General features: G+C 45.6%; 1 protein-coding gene across 2 annotated transcripts in view; it reads right to left on the bottom strand.

The window, feature by feature from the left end:
* GCLC (glutamate-cysteine ligase catalytic subunit) overlaps window positions 1-17,680 on the bottom strand; it is a 38,845-nt gene extending 21,165 nt beyond the window's left edge. The window contains exon 1 of one of the 2 annotated variants that reach the window (XM_032649237.1): window positions 17,081-17,680. In XM_032649237.1, coding sequence (XP_032505128.1) covers window positions 17,081-17,230 — 150 coding nt within the window. In that variant the 5' untranslated portion in view covers window positions 17,231-17,680. The remainder of the gene's footprint in view (window positions 1-17,080) is intronic. The other variant, XM_032649236.1, reaches the window with a different exon arrangement.
* Between the last annotated feature and the right edge of the window lie 234 nt (window positions 17,681-17,914).

Genomic DNA, 17,914 nt, shown 5'->3' with positions numbered 1-17,914 from the left:
CAGTTAAATCAAAATCAAATACACCAATGTAGAGGTATTAGTTTAGGAGTTTCGGCAATTTTGTTTTGGTTTTTCAGGAATAATTTAAGACCACTTCCCCACTCTGAACTCATACAGAATTTACAATGCAAGGTGCACTAGTGCATTCATAACAATACCTGGTGGAATTCTGATAAAAAATCAAGAGTGAAATACCAAAGTAAGACTTTTCTGGGCAGAGTACAAATAGAACCTGCATTTGTTTTCCCTGAAATCACACGCTGTTAAGTCATGATAGTTGGTATTAATAGTGAAGATTGTGGCTCACTATTCACGGTTAAAATAAGACACACATCATCCACAGGTAAGTGAAAAGACTGGAGCTGGACCATTCAGGCAGACACTCGAGAGCACCCTTTGCACAAGACCCCAAGACACGGATGGCAAACTTGTGGCACGTGGCAGACCAATCCCCAGAAAGTAATTTGTTTGGCTTATTATAAAAGAGACAAGCAACAATACATCCACTATCTACCTTATCTACTTCACATTTCACATGTAAATCCAGATCCCAGCCTTAAAAACAAACCAAAGCGCAGAAGCCCAGCAGGAGGCCTGGGTCCAGAGGGGCTGGGGCTGGGCAGCGCCCCCCTTTGAGGGGGGCTCTGGTCTGCAGACCCACCGTCCTGGTGGAAGGCATCTGAGTCAGTCCTCCCTATCACAGAAATAGTACCATTCAAGAGACAGATTTGCCCTTCAGCTAAGAAATATAAAAGGGGAAAAAAATGTTAGTAACCATAGGGAAATAGCCTGGCAGGTTTAAATGACAACAGAAATAAACTTTTGATGAACTTTTATTAGTTGTTGTTATGGACTGAATGTTAGTGTCCCCCACACCATGCTTATGTTGAAGCCCTTAACCTCCAATGTGATGGTATTTAGAAGTGAGGTCTTTGGTGGGGGGGGGGGGGGCAGGTAATTAGATCAGGAGAGTGGGGCCCTTGTGACGCGATTTGTGCCCTTATAAGAAGAGACGAGAAAGATGATTTCTCTCCACTGTGAGAACACAGCGAGAAGGCAGCCTTTTGTAAGCCAGGAAGAGGGACCTCACTTGGAAACCAAATCTATCAGCACCTCTGACCATTGACTTTCCAACCTCCAGAACTGTGAGAAGTAAATGTGTGTTGTTTAAGCCACCCAGTCTGTGGTATTTGTTACAGCAGCCTGAATAGACCGAGAGAGTTGTCTTGCTGGCGCTGAGGTGAAAACAGCACTTAATTTGGAAACAATCTAGTTCCATAAGACTCAGAAGCAGCTACAGGCAGTTCCCTATTTAGGGAGATGGTACTTTGAGAAAGCTCCTCTGTCAATTTCTGTGTATATTAGAAAAAAGGAATTTTCAAATTCCTTTGAAACAATGTTATACAAAGGTCTCTGGGCCACCTCTCTGAAGTATTTAACCTATCATGCGTCTGACCTCTGCAGACAGGGAACCCATCACTGCGTCCCTGTGGAACAGTGAGGTCCTACATTGCTTCCCAGGCACTGGGATGAAGACTCCGGCCTCCTTACACCCTGGAGAAGGGGTTGCAACCAGGTGGTCAGGCCGAGGAGGGGGAAGGTGCGGGGTAACTCAGCCCAGGAGGACTGGGCTACAGGGCGGGGTCCGCAGCCACCCTAAAGAAATTCACAATTCAGGATTCAGGGCCAGCTCCTCCATTCCACCGGCCCAAGCAGTAAGCAGTCTTGACTTTGGCTGGGACCACCCATTGCATCTAAGAGACCCGGTTTTCTCCCTACACCGACTCCTGAACAAGCCCGCAGCCATCTTGTGATAGGGCTCTAACAAGCTGATGACCCATCAGTGCTGAAACACAGCGTCCTGCTGCCTCCACACCCTTTGTCCTTTCACCCAGAGTCCTGTGGTCGGCAGGTGCTGGGAGTACTGCACAGAGCCAGGTGGATGTGGCTCCTGCTGTCAAGCTCACAGGTGGCTGAAATGACAGCCAGTAACTCAAGGGAGCTAAATGGTCTGGGGCACGTGTAACAGGAGGGTCTGGTCCCGCCTGGGGTATCAGAAGGTTTCCTTGGGGGGAAGGGGGTGGCCAGGCAAAGGAGAGGGTCGTCATAAATACAGCCCCCACTCCTGACCCCTGTGCTTCCCCTGACCACCACCCTGACTGCAGCGTAATCACCTGGCTGGCTGCCCAGAGATGCAGATAAACTGGGCCCACCCCTGGAGACCATGTCACAGGAGTCCCGCCTCTAGACTGTAAACTGTTTTAAAGCCAGTGACTGTGCCTTCTGCCCAGAAGATGGTTTCCCCACACAGCAAAATACTAATGACCAATATTTTTGAGCACTTTCAACCACCCAGTTGGATGGTGCCCATTTCCGTATCTAGCAAGATACTCAAGCCTGGAGCACCCAAAGGGGTCCTAGAACCAATGGTGATGCTACTTGGTTACAAAATCACTTGTAGTGATTTAGGGAAGACCTGCGTGGCAAGACCAGAAGAGCAGCTGTGCCTGAAACAGTGGGTGAACTTGAGGTGACCACCACAGGTCCAGGAACCCTTTGTATATGGTGACATTTTAGACTATAACTGTTGAAATGTTATTTTAAACTGCTCTATTTTCCCCAAAAGGAAACGTTTCAGTAGTTTACTCTAAAGTTACATCAGGGAACTATACTCAATATTTTGTGATAACCCATAAGGGAAAAGAATCTGAAAAAAGTATATATGTGTATACATATATATGTATGTGTATATATATGTATGACTGAATCACTTTGTTGTACACCTGAAACACAACGTTGTAAATCAACTATACTTAAAAAAAAAAAAAAAAAGAAACACACAGGCCAAAAATAAAGTTACATCAAATTCTTATAATATCTGCTATATTCTGACTTTTCCCCCACTATGAAATGCCATTTCATACCACAGAATAACACAGGGTGCACGCCAGGGAAGTTTACACAAAATAAACGTGGCCTTGCCCTGGCCTGGTCTTCCTCCAGTGTCCTAGACCAGGACTTCAGCTAACAAAGCAGGAGGTTTTTATGCATAATACATTAATCTCAATTTTAACACTGCGTAAAATGATGAATTTCCTATACGATTACGTAAAGTAACTTCCTTGAATCATTACCAAAACAAATTCTTCACATGCCAAGATTAGTAATATGAAGCCTCAGTGAAAAATTTTAAGATTCAGGAGAGAGCAGGGAAAATTGTGATGAATCTCATAAAGGGGACAATGACACCTTTCAATAAAGGAAAGGAAAAAAAAAACACCCTCTCCTTTATGGTAGACACTAGGCACGTGTGACCTTTTTAGATTTAAAATTAAAGTAGGGTTTCCCTGGTGTTGCAGTGGTTAAGAATCTGCCTGCCAATGCAGGGGACACAGGTTGGAGCCCTGGTCCAGGAAGATCCCACACGCCGTGGAGCAACTAAGCCCGTGTGCCACAACTACTGAGCTTGCACTCTAGAGCCCGTGAGCCACAATTACTGAGCCCATGTGCCACATCTACTGAACCTGCGCACCTAGAGCCCATACTCCGCAACAAGAGAAGCCACCCAGTGAGAAGCCTGTGCGCCGCCATGAAGAGTAGCTCCCGGCTCGCTGCAACTAGAGAAAACAGCAACGAAGACCCAATGCAGCCAAAAATAAAATAAATAAATTTATAAAAAATAAAATAAAGTAAAATAAAAATTTCAGTTCCCAAGTCCCTAACGATATCACAAACAATTCAATTACTGCAGGAAGTTGTACTGGACAGCACTGGACTTAAACCCGAGAGAAATCACCTCTTGGAATTATATCTGGACACACTGATGCATTACTGCTGGTGCAAAGGAGAGCCCCGCATGCCGATCTGCTCTTTCATGTCCTACAAATGGTGTGAGACATTTACTTTCTGGGCCTCTGAATTGACACCGGCTGATTTTTTTTAACCATGCCACTACACTTCAGGCGTGTGTCAGTGTTCATTTTCTGATGGTTACAAAGACCAGGCTAAGTCACACCTACCTTATTTCTGAACCAAAGTAGAACCCAACCAGTCTGCTCCCACAAATTAACCTCACAAAAGAGAGCACATCACGTGAAGTTACCAAAGGAGATGTTTGCTGTGGCCACCAACACGGGCACTCTGCAACTTAGAAACCTAAGCCAGAAGACACGTCCTCCTAAAGAAATAATACTGTAAATATAAATAGTTCTTATTTACCTCAAAACACCTGCAGGTTAGTACTATAGCTTCTGGGTTCTGAGGACAAGTGAATTCTCTGCTTCTTTCTTGAGAACAGGGTCCTGGTCACCGCGCGGCTGACAAGAGAGGGTGTCTTGGACCAACTGCTCTGCAGCGCTTAGGTGGGGAGGGGGCGGTGAGGGAGTGAGAGGTCAGGGCCCCTGGAGGACTCCCACGAGGTAAAGGAGAACTCAGGGCTTCAGCAGGGCTGGCTCAGGGCCCCAGGCACTCCTGGAGCAGGTGACTGACAAAGCAAGCTAGGTCCCTGTAAATGTGTTTAGAGATGAAGTTGGCCCAAATTCAGGGACCACCATCGAGAGATAAGAAATTCAGGGCTTTAGTTCTTAGGAACTGGTGATAGATTAACCCACCCAACAAAGGGAGGGTGATGCTTTCTAAAGAGACCTAGATCCAGTGCCGAAACAGGATGTGCAACTCCTAAGTCACTGCTGTGCTCAGAGGGGCCCCTGGGCCCCCAGGGGCAGGTGACAGCGATTCCAGACCTCCAAGTCCAATGCCATTCCACCACAGTGAGGGTCTCCTTCATAACCGCATCTGATGGTGCCTGGATGCTGAGGCAGGTCCCACCGAGACAGCAATTCTGACCTGCTGAAGACAGGGTCTGCAGGATGCAAGACGTGCTAAGACAAACCCCTTCCTGCCATACCTGGAATTCACGGGAAAGGATTACAATCTCTGTTTGAGATAAACCAGAGCTCCTGACTTGGGGCTCTGATGCTGGCCCACTACCTGCGGCCCGGGACAGGGTCCGCCTGGCAGCATAGCTATCAAGTGAGGTCAGCCTCATCCCCACAGAGGCTCATCCGTGTCTGCCCTCTCACAGGGCTAGGCTGCCAGCAGAAGATTAGCTGGAAAGGCCGCAGCCACATTGCTAAACCTGTTAGCATTTGCCCTGGGGACTGAGAAATTGACCACACATCCTCGACTTTTCAGATCTGAAAGTGTAGCTGGCATTTCACTAGGAGGGAACCACTGATCATCTGGTAACCAAAATCACCGAAGCTTGCACTTGTTGCTCGAGACCTTTATCAAAGCAGCCCACCCGCCTTGTTACCCCACCCCACACCCTACTCCTTTCCCTTCCACCTCCAGCCTCGCCTCGGGTTGGAGCCTAGTTTGAATCTTAGTAACATCTGTGTTTTTTTCTTTCATAAAATGAGGATAACGCCTACCTCAAGGGGCCACTGGGGAGGAGCACACAAAGTAATGTGTCAAGTGCCTAAAGTGGTAGTTGAGTACACATATCCTCACGTGTTAGTGATGATTTTCTAGCCCTCGGGCAGGGACACACGTATCGAGGCAGAACAGTCTTTTAAGTGTTCTTACGGGTCCATGGTGGCCTGTAATCAACATTACCAAAAAACGTTGAAATGAGTAGAATAAATGCCAGAATATGTCATTCATGGAAAAGAAGTACTATTTCACCCAAATACTGTTTCGCGCTGTGTCTGTTTCACGCACGCGCGGTCTCAGTAAAAGGAAAGACTCATGCAGAACACCGCCAGCTCTGCGACAGCGGGCACAGGTCAAGTCACCCCCCTCCCGGACACTTTCAAATGGCTCAAACTCAGCACATCTTAGCACCCTCACCACGTGTGCCGCCCCTCCACTCCAGCCCTGCCCCCCAGGCTGCACCCACACAGGCCTTCCTTCTGCTTCTCTACCAGCCAACCACTCCAGGGCCTGGACAGCACCGCTGTTCTCTGCTTGGAAAGCTCTGACCGCAGCCCCTCAAGTAGCTGGCTCCTGATGGGCTCTAGTCATGTGCTACCTCTTCAGAGCAACCTTGGCTAACCCCCAACACTAGGACCTCTCTTGTCCCATGCCCAGGGGTGCCACCCACACTAGTGCCTTGTGGAGTTGTGGAAGTGGTTACCCAGGCCAGAGCAGTCTTAATTTCCCCTCTCTCCTCACAAATATTACAATTATGGACATTTGGAACATGTCCTAATCTAACAAAGTGTCCCTTCCAACTCTAAACTACTATGTCTGTCATTAAACTCTTTCAGAAGTTCTTGTGGTATAAAACCATCCATTTTTCTTTCCCTCTCAAAGGTAAGACAGTACACACACTGCATTGCCAGGAAGGGAATTTTTTTCAAATGCATCGTCTTTGCTACCTAAAGTTCACCCCTTCTAAGCACATGATCTCTTAAACTGTATGCATACATCAATGGAAATCTTTCTAAAATTGATTACATCCTCTTCTGCTACAATAGGAAGATACTAAACATACTTCCACTTTTTTATTAAGGCTTCAGACTCGGGGCAATTTCATTTCTTTAACAGAGCAAGGCCCTGGGAGGCACCGGCTGCCGTGCCGAGATCTGCTTTTCCAAGCTGCTCTCCGACTTGGTCTCTGATTGCTGCCTCGACTGATTTTTTGTAGTTCATCCTGAACCGTGGAAGGAAATGACCAGCTTGCAGGAATTGTGTATAAAGCGAGCAATCTCCGGGTGAGGGCTTGAGACAGGCTTCCAGGAGTAAAGTGCAGGCACTCTGTGCCGAGAGGGCTTTTGCCTGCTTCCTAGTTCTCGCTGTCTTGTGTTTTGGGGCCGGCAGCTCCTGAGCCCTGGATACCACTCACACAGCCATGGAGGGAGGACCACAGGCAGGACTGCTGCCACATGGTGTGTTGGACGATATGCCTTCCAACTGCCCGACTTGCGTAAATACGTGAACGCTTTAGCGGGAAATGAGGGAAGCACTCCCAAATAACCTCTTTAACGTTCCTCTGAGGCTTACAGCGCTCAGCGTATCCTTTCAAGCAAAAAAAAACTTTTTAAATTAAAAAAGGTAAACTTTCACGGAGGCTCTTGCCTTCAGGGTTTGTTTTAACTCTGCCAAATCATCATCCAGTACAAAAAAAGGAAGGTGTTAACTAAATCCAAAGGACTGAAAAAAAGGGCCTGGGGGATGGGAGACAAGACAGTGGGTTTGTGTGAACATTTATGTAATTAGGAACATCTGGTTTGGGGGTTCTTTTGTAATCTTGTGGTGGAAATAAGTTTAATTACTAAATCCTGACCATAACAGACACAAACATCTAAGAACACAGAAAGCTCTCCAGTGTCCAACAGAGTAGAGCCGTGGCCATATGAATGCTGCAAAAATATACCAACCTAGATAACCAAGTTTCCTGGACACCTATAAAAGATGTGCTCTTTTGGCTAGAAGTCTGACGATTATTTATGTTTCCTTAACTTCTGAAACAATGTCTGAGAAACCCAGCCCTTAAGTGGAGGAGATTCAGGGTCATCATTCTAAATTACTCAGTCCTTTATGATCAGTTTCAACATACCATCCCCGTGGCCACTAAGTAACCAAAATGCATATGCTTTCCCAATTCAATTCTGTTTCTTTCTGAAAATCATAACCAAGATTTCAAGGACCCTACAAGCTGTGAAAACATGCATGGGCTTTGAGCCATTTATTTTGGCTGGAAACCAATTTTTGCTCTTTTCCCAAGTTCTAGTATGTTCGAGATAGGTCGCTGCCAAAGCCTCCAGTCCCCTAACCGGCCAACTCCGGCTTCACTTCCGTTCCCATCCTTGCACTCCTCTCGAAAGCCTGACATCCTTCCTGTCCCCAGGGCAGTCCTACTGCCCCCACTGGTCCTTCTCCAGATCCCACACATGTCCAGGTCCTTCTGTGTGTATCACCAGGGTTCGGAAGGGATGGCCATGCTTCCTCTCTGGGTTAGTCATCTCGCTCATCCTCCTGGGTTTTAACCCCATCTTTAGGCCCGTGGCTGCCCTGCCACACACACAGCCAGCTCAGATGTTGCTCCAGCTCCCTCTGCACTATCTACCCCGCATCTCCACTGTATGAGCACTGGGCTCCTTCACCTAGGAGGTCCCAAACCAGAAGATCCAAGCAGTTCCCCAGGAACTATCCCCACAGGCTACACTCTCTCCCCTCCCTCAGCAACGAGGTAACCTCTGCAGTGGGAGCTCCCAGCCTCTAGTTACCCTCCCAGCCCGTTTTCCCCACCACCGCCGAAGAGACCCAGGATTAGTCTCCCGGTACGATTCCTGGACTGACAATACCACGTCTCCTGGCATGGTCCATTACAAAGGACCTTGACATCTATACACTAATATGTATAAAATGGATAACTAATAAGAACCTGCTGTATAAAAAAATAAATAAAATTCAAAAATTCAAAAAAAAGAAGATATATGTATAACTGAATCAATTTGTCATACATCTAAAACTAACAACATTGTAAATCAACTATAGTCCAATATAAAAAAATTAATTACAAAAACAAAAAAACCCCCCAAAAACAAAGGACCTTTGACAGCCTCAGCCTCTAGCCACTCCCCTTGCCCTGCTCTGGTCCCACACCACGGCAGTGATCCTCAACTTCAGGCACTTCACAGTCGCACGTCTGCATACACCCTTCCCTTGCACTCTCTGTCTCCCTTTGAGATCCTCCCAGAAGGTCCCCCACTCCGCCCCCCATCTCTAAGACTCCCAGGATCTCCAGGCAGAGAGCAAACTCCTCCCCTCCTCTCTCCAGCCTGTCCCCTGACCCTGCCATGCCACTGGAGTTCTTCAAGGGCAGGGAGCTTCTCCCTTTTCTTGGTTTCTCTCTTCAACCCCATGCCCTACCACAGGAAGTCCTTGACAAACAGGAGTCACTCAATAAATACTTAAAAGTCATCCATCACGGAAATAAAGCCTTTAGTGTTTGCCACATGTAAGTGAAGCTTAAGTCTCAGTTTTTCTGAAGGAAACAGCCTGTGATAATATCTTGTTTTTATTTTTTTTTAATAGAAACATTATGGGGTTCAAACAGGTTTACTTAGGAAGTTAAGGAAAAGGTTTTAGAAACCTAATATCTATGGGTTTGTAATTAGATTACTTTTTCAGTAGCCAGTAAAGTACGTTCTCTTTGAAAAATCCTAAAACCCAAAAGGTGATGGGATAAGGAAACGGATTCTACTGTCTCTTGTCCACATTTCCTGATTTTTGTAAGTTGTGTGGCATTTAAAGCATTCTGAAATAGTCAAATTGTTAAAAGATACAATTAGAAATTATATATACATATAAAAGCATGCAATTCAAAACCAAATGACAGAATTTTTTGATTACTCTTGCAGATGAGGAAATTGTGGTCCAAAGAATTTAAGTTCTGTATCTAAGATCACACGACTGTTTGGAGGAAGACTTGGGGCTGCACTCCCATCTTCAAGTCAGTCCATTCTTAAACATGTATGCAAACTTCAAAATAATTGTGTTTTCACCAAATACCCAGTCATAGGATGATAACAGTGGTACTAAGTGATGAACATTACAGCATAAAGGCAAAGAAAATCCTGACTTAAAAAACTTGGCTATATCTAGGTTGCTGGAGATATAACCATGAGGGTAGCTAGCCTCTGGACAAAGTTTACACACAAAGGAGAGCAGAGCTCAGAGAAAAGGTAGAAAGACTTCCACTTCTGTTCATGATGGAGTAATAGCGATCAATTTCACACCCCCCCACCCTGAAAAAAAAAGAGAGAAAGAGAGAAAATATATAAAAGAATTTTCAAGACACTGGACATCAGATAACAAAGGGCAGAGATCCCCGTGATAGGAGGGACAATTTTAAAGTGAGTGAGCCCTACAAATGCCCCAGCTTCCTGCCTGGCGAGAGGCACTAGATCATGGGCAGGGAGGTGAAGCAGAGCCCACAGTGGGAGTGGGGGTTTGGTGGGGGGAAGGACTCCCTGAATTGAAGAGATAGAGCTGAGTATCTGAGGAAACCAAGTAATTTTGAGGTCACAGGACCAAGTACCAAAGAGAAGAGAGCTGCACAGACGATTCCGGAGATCTGCAGAGGGTCCCCCCTTAAGGACTTGGTAGTAAATCGATCCACACGTGAGAGGTGAGGACCCAAAGCTGGGACAGGGTGCCTTCCCCCCGCCAGAATGGAATAACTCCTAGTTCAGGGCATTGAGGAAGGTACCCCTGAAGGCCTTGCCTTGGCAGAAGAGAATAATTAGCCCTAAAGTGACACTCTTCCAGACCTGCTGAATAAATTGTAAAAGCAAGACCTGAAAGGATCAAACCATCTCCAAATAACTATATTCCAGAACAAAGCTTAAGAATACGTTTAGGAAAACACAAATATCAAGCACCCAACGAGGTAAAATTCACAATGTCTGGCATCCAATCAAAGACTACCAGGCATGCAAAGGAGCAGAGAAACCTACTCAAAATGTAGAGAAAAAGTCAAGTGAACCTGACTTTAAATGACAGAGATGATAGAATTAGCAAAGACATTAAAACAGTTACAAGAACTGTATTCCCTATGTTCAAAAGCAGTATAGTAAGGTTGCAGGATACAAGATAAATACACAAAATCAACTTTAATATATTAGCAACAACAATCAGAAATTATAACTTAAAGAGTAATACCATTTACAATAAAAAAATATGAAACACTCAGTGATACATCTGACAAAAGACATGAAAGACTTGTCCACTGAAAACTACAAAACACTGATGAGAGAAATTAAACAAGTGGAGAGATATACTTGTTCATGGGCTGGAAGCATCGTTAAGATGTCAATTCTCCCCAAACAATCTACAGATTCAACGCAACCATGGTCAACATCCCAGTAGGGTTTGTTTTGGGTAGAAACTGCCAAGATGTTCTAAAATTCATGTGTAAATTCAAAGGACCTAAAAGAGTCAAAATGAGTTGAAAAAGAGCAAAGTTGGAGAGGTAAGACTACCTGATCTCACAGTTTATTATAAATTATAGCAATAAAAAGTGTGCTATTGGCATAAGGACAAATAGAGCAATGGAACAGTACAAAGAGTCCAGAAACGAAACCACACATAGACAACTGATATTAGACAAATGTGCAAGGGCGTTCGGCAGTGGAGAAAGGATAGTCTTTTCAACAAGTGGTGCTGGGGCACTGTGCAAAAGCAACCAAACCCCAAAATCCATAGCCTGCATCATATACAAAAGTTAACTCCGAAAGGATCATAGACCTAAATGTAAACCTAAGACCATAAAACTTCTAGAGGAAAATACGGGAGAAAACCTTAGATAACGAAAGATTTCCTAGACAGAAACACAAATTCTATGTTAGAGGCTCAGATAATATTCTGACATCTTTCCTCAAGATATGGGGCCTTACACTGAACATTACCTAGGTTTCTCCTTCAAAATGAAGCTACAGAGTTCTAGTTAGTACATTTGCTAACACCACTACTAGACATTCCTAGAAGTGGTACCTTTAGAAGTGATATCCTGGACATTCCTCTTCACAAAGAAGAATTCAACAGTGATGTGGTGGGGTCACAGTAACTTGTTCGGGAGTCCAGAAACATGTTCTAGGGGAGCCACGTGTGCAGAAGGAATAGATATTTTCCTCCCATTGTGTTTTCGCCATATTTAAAGTACATCAAAACCTCTACATATCCAAAGACCTCTACAAACTAATCCTACCTGTTCACCGCACTGACACCACCACCAGACACAGAACGCTCACACACCAATGCCATTTCTCACCTTTCTGCCTTTATTACACTGTTCACTTGCCTGGAATCCTTCCCTTCTCTTCATATAAATAACGACCCTAATTCTCTAGGGCAGCTTCCCAAAGATGGTGCCTGAAGCATCACAATCACCTGGGGTGCTGTGTGTCTCACACGTCTGCAAAGGGCACAAGGGAACATCTGGAGGTGATGGAAGCATTATATGTACACAGATGTTTCCTATTTCTTTGTTTTGACTGTGGTTGCAGATATCTGGTTGTATACACTTGTTAGAAGTCATTGAGCTCTATGTTTAAAATGGGTGCGTATTATTGTATGTAAATTATAGTTCAATGAAATTGGTTTAAAAAGAAAGCCCACATAAAACTATATAACACGAAACGAACAGGGGGAAAAAATCCCAAACTGAGATGGACACCAGAAGTGATAGTCAAGCTCACATTTAAGCCAAGCTTAAATTCTTAGCCTCAATTCCTAATACACAGTTGACCCTTGAACAATGAGGGGGTTAGGGATGCTGACTCTCCCCACAGCCAAATATCTGCATATAAATTTTATGGTCTGGATCATGTGGTACTCTAGTACGTTATTTATTGAAAAAAAGATCCATGTATAAGTGGACAAGTGCAGCTCGAATCCATGTTACTGAAAGCTCAACTGTACACACAGTCAGTTTTCTGGTTCCCTAACCTTCAAAAATGAACCTCTTGGTTATAAAAGGTAATTTTGAAAAAAAAAGAAAATCACCAGAAAGCTCTAACCATATTTCACTCTTTTTCCTCGATTTCACCACCGTGCTTTAGACACATCAGTAAATGCGGATAAACCGATGTCCACAGTGACAGCAAGAGACAGAAAGATGCAGCAACTGTGCTTCGTGTGCAGAGAGCACACAATGACCTACGGAATCTTCATGAATTCTCAGAGTAATTTTTGCTCAGTACCTTATTCTAAGAAGTCATTGTCAAATAATGCATTTTAAAAACACAATTTAGATTCTGAAATGCAGTTTAGAAATACCATAAACAATTACTAAGCTAATGGAATACAATTATATCTGAATGGGCAAATTTCAGTTAAAAACCGGCAAACATGGAATGCCTCATTCCCCAATAACCATGGCTATTTAAATGATATATTTTAAATGAGATATCCTGGGTATTTAAACATTCCCAAGTGAACATTTATGAGTCTTACTTAAAAGACTAGGCACTTACTTGTAAACCATTCCAACAACATTATCTCATTTAATCTTACTAACTCTATAAGGAAGGTATTACTCTCCCCATTTTACAGATGACAAAACTGAGATAAGCACTTCGTCCAAAGCTACACAGAACCTTCAATTAGACTCAAATGACTATGCTTTTGTCCATTCTAGATTTATAGCTCAGGATGTTACTTTTGCTATAGGATCATAAGCTTACTGATTAACAAGCTATGCATTTTCTAATTAGTCATGTAAGCATTCTTAACCTACACAGGTAATTTGAAGTTCAAACTATGAATGATATGCCAGCCCTTTATAAATCCCATCTCAGTTCTTATTGGTTTTACACATGATAATAACACACTTATAAATATTAAAGATGTATATTTCTCTCAAAGTTCTCATAGATTTATCTGCTAATTAGAGCACAACTGACCTTCTTGCCTTTGAAAGGCAAAAAAGAAAAATCAGAAAAAATGTTTCCTTTAAAATGTTTTTCTGACACCTCTGTAACCTGGAGAGTTTGAACTCTGTAAAAAGAGATGTGATGAAATCTCATACATTGTAAATATTCCAAAACCTGGTGTAATGTATTTAAGAAGTGGACCGTGGAGTCAGACAGATTTCAATTCTGATAATGCCTCTGCCACTAAGTAGTTGAAGAGCCTGGCAGGTAGCTGACACTAGAGGGATATTAGGAAGCATTCAAGAGTCGAATTTACTGCCACATTTGCAGTGTTTATAAACTTCCTAGGTTTGTCTTTTAATGTGCATACTCCAACTTACAAAATCTGTACCTAAAAAGTTGTGTGTGGGCTGTGAAGAGAGAAGTGCTTACTTTTTTGCATAAAAGAACGCTTAGCAGGCATCAGGGCCCCCCGGAACACCCATCTCACCTCCCCCTCACCCCCATCCGGGGCAGCATGAAATATCTTCCCAGTACCTGGGAGTCAGAACTTCGATTACCCACAGTAACAGCATGATCAATGGGTTGGGACCAGCCACACTAAAGGCGAAACTCGCATTTGTAAGCTGACCTGGGAATCTGCCTGTTTCTAAGGTTCTCACAGGAAAATACTTCTGAATTCCAAAAAGCCAGCAGACACACACTTGTACAATACAACCATTTTTACCACAGTGACTGGTGGCAGCCTTCTCTTCACTCAGCAGTCTAAAGATGATCCCAGGCGAGTTTCAAAGAGGAACAACCCTCTCATTTTCCAAAGGAGGAAACTGAGGTTCACAACCACCAAGGTGGCTGGCAAGCCTTGGAATACAACACAAGTGCAACTCCAAATCCAAGTTCTTCCTGATAAATACCACCAGAGACAAATACTGTCCTAGCGCCAAGCATTTCCAAAGTGGCGGCAGGCTCTCCTTCCAACCAGATCTACGATGATGGGCTTAGGCTGCTCTTTTTCCTTTTTTAATCCGAGTCCATGGTCCTGTAAGCACAACATCAAAACTTCCACAAAGAGCAGCATTTTGGTATCACGCTGACCCAGCCCAACATATCACGTCCCAAACACCCCTTTCTGTCTGGTGGGGCCATCCTTCATCTCCAGGGCCACGGCACCCACCACACCCTTCTCCACTTCTATCGGCCCAGCCTGATTCTTGGTTGTTTCCTAGGCTTCTGCATCCGAACAAGCTCACTTGCAGGCTGATTCTGCCTGCAGACTTTTACTCAGTAGACGTGACAGGGAGTTCCCACTATGCGCAAGGATCAATGCTAAGAGTGCTAACGGCCTGCTCTTTCTCAGAGGCTCACCTCGTCAGGGAGGCCTGCCATGGTAAATGTGGGACTCTGACTTTCAAACCCCATAACTGCAACCACAGTAAGAAATAAGTTACATGCACCCAATATACCACCCCTACACACACTCTCAAATAACTCAAGTTTGACATAATATTCTCACTACGTGTGATAAACCAATACTCTTCATCCTACCCCATTTCCATTTTTAAAGTCTTGGAGAGAAAAAAATCTAGGGGGAGAGGAGAGATCATAAAATACATACAATACACAAATAATACACAGTAGTCCCTCGGTATCCACAAGGGACTGGTGCCAGGACCCGCCAGAGACACCAAAATCCGCAGAGGCTCAAGTCCCATAGCTGGCCTTCCATTCAGCATCTGTGGATTCAGCCAACCGTGGATCAGGTTGTATTCACTATCAGACAAAAAAACCTCATATAAGTAAACCTGAGCAGTTCAGACTCTAGTTTTTCAAGGGTCAAAATGTCAGATGCTGTAAAGAAACAACGAATTTCAGACTTCTAAAATCTTCTAAATTTATTTCTCAACCCACTAATGGATCATGATCTCCAGTATGAAAAGTAATTTTCTGTAACATAAGAGTGATTACCTTTACATGATGCTGGAGGAACAGAAGCATCAGCAAATGCTTAGGAGTGAGACAACCCCCCCTCCCCCGCCCAAGTCACAATCGCTGTCCAGAGATGCAGAGGTACCACAACGGAGAGTTAGCCCCTGTTTGATTTACAGAATCAAACTGGGGGAGACCAAGCTTTCAATGAAGTACTATTCCAGGAGTAGGAAGAGTGGGGCTTTTTTCTTAACCATCAGGGTTCACAATCTCAATTCTTCCCCTTGGGTCATGCTGCTTATTTCCAAGAGGACTGTCAATACTGGCAGGCAGGAATTTTATTCTTTTTGAAAATCTTACACTCTACCCAGACATGACTGAAGCAGAATTTAAAGTAATAATAAATAATCAGCGGGTTATTTTTTAAATCTAAGATAACTTTTCTACTCCATGGTTTCTGTTAAACAGTAAACTCCTCATTCCAAAGGACATGGGTTTGTTAGTGGAAAAAAAGGAAAGGGAGGTGTGGGAGAGAAAAAAACATCTAGAGGGAACAGAGGATAGATCATAAAATAAACACAATACACGAATATATAAAATGTCGGATGCTGTAAAAAAAAAAAAAAAAAGAGCTTTAGTCTAAAACTGAAGAATCATCACCAAACATACTGTACCCCTCTTCGTTACAATAAAGTATGGCAAACCCCTTACGGTAGAAATGTGAATTACTAGTCATGATACTTTTCTAGCTTACAAGAGCACAATTCCTTCAAATGACAGGCAGAAGTATTTTCCAATCATAGAAAAACTAACTTTTTGCAAGGAGAGAGATTCGGCACTGGTGTAGCAGCACCTTGACACTTAGGTAAAGAGTGATAACACTGACAAGGAGATAAATTATTTACACCTGAGCAAGCCATGGACGGCAAAAGGTAAAAACACGAAAAATATAAACGAAGCTTTCCAGAAGTCATTTGATTATTTGAACTGTATATACACGTTTTTTTTTAAAAAACAGGAAGGAAAGGCATAAAACGCTTTGGCAGAAAAGACTTTAAAACTAACAGGAGGCAGTGCTTTCCAAATCATTCCAATAAACAATGGTTCAATATTGAGAATCTAGAGGCATTTCACCTCGAAGTAGCACACGTGGAAGCACAGATTCGGAAAGTTTATATACTAGATCTGGGCCATGGAAAGGCACTAACAAATCCTAATTTTGAAGCTCTCAGAGTTCCCAGTTAGAATTAAACCAAGCCATGATTTTTAAAATTTATATCTATAAAGTGGTGGTCGGGGGGTGGTTGATGAGGAGAAGCTGGAGGTTTAAAAGGCACCAGGATGAGGTGGGGCGGAAGCGAAATCCTGAAGACCTGATTCCTAACAGCAACCGGCCTTCTAGGACCTTTAGTCCCTTTCACATTAATGGCATTTTGAGACGGGACCGTGGGTCGATAGGCGGCGGGCAGACACCCCAACCTGAAAACTCCTCCAGGCACCCAGTGTCACACTTTTGCACGCTCACGCCCTCCCAGCGCCTACTCCGCACTTGCTGAACGGAAACGAACCCCGAATGAATGAATGGGAGAGAGAAGTCCGGCCAAAGGTTCGGAGCACGGCCCTGGACAGCGCTGGACGCCCGCGGGCTCGGCGGGGACCCTCGGGGGCGCGGCGGGGACCCTCAGGGAAGCGCAGGGCGCGGACTGAGGGCGCAGGGGCCTCGCCGAACAAAGGGGCGCGGGTCGGCGGGGGCCGGGCGCTCGGGCGCTCACCTCGTCGCCCCACTTGAGCACGTCCTTGTGCCGGTCCTTGACGGCGTGGTAGATGTGCAGGAACTGGAGGATCCCGTGCAGCCGCACGTGGTCGGCGTGGCGCTGGGTCTCCTCCCAGCTCAGTGGCGAGCCCTGGGACAGTAGCCCCATGGCCGCCCCCTCTCCTCGCCCTCTGGGCCGGCGGCGGCCGCTCCGGGCTCCCGGCGGGCGGCGCGGGCCGGACACTCAGCTCCCCGCGGAAGGCGGCGGCGGCTCAGCCCCGAGGGGGCGCCCTCGGGCCGCAGCCGGCGGAGGAAGGGTCCGGTCCGCTCCGGCTCCCCCGCGCGAGTTCCCCGCCGCCCGGGGGACCGACCCAGGGGCTGGGTGTACCGCGCGGACGGAGGCTGCGGACCGGGGGGGGGGCGGGCTGGACGGCCCTCTGCCCGACGGCCTGGCCCCTCGCCCGCTCCGGCTCCCGCCCCGTTCCTGCTGCGAGGCGGCGGCGGCGGCCCCCACAGCCCCGGCGCAGCGGTGGCTCCCGCTTCTCTTTGCCGGTGTCCTGCACTACCTCCTTCCTACTTGTGACCAAAACCTGCGCCGCTGAGCATGCCCAGTGCTCCCAACCGCTCGCCGCTCCCCAGCTCGATCCGCCGCTCCGGATTTTATAGACTGCGGGCTTGGGGCGGGGAAAGGAGGCGGTGCGGCCGAGGAGGCGTGGCCGAGCACCCACAGAGACTCAGAGGCTGTGGGGTAGGCGTGCGCAGGCGTGGTTAGGGCGGAGTCCAAGGGGAGGGCCTCACCAGGCCGGGGTCGGCCTCGCTTTAAGCAAACGCGATGTGTAAAAATCCGTTTTCT

Source organism: Phocoena sinus, chromosome 11, assembly GCF_008692025.1.
Source record: "Phocoena sinus isolate mPhoSin1 chromosome 11, mPhoSin1.pri, whole genome shotgun sequence".
In the NCBI taxonomy this organism is placed as follows: Eukaryota; Metazoa; Chordata; class Mammalia; order Artiodactyla; family Phocoenidae; genus Phocoena; species Phocoena sinus.
This window is presented reverse-complemented; position numbering and strand designations above follow the sequence as displayed.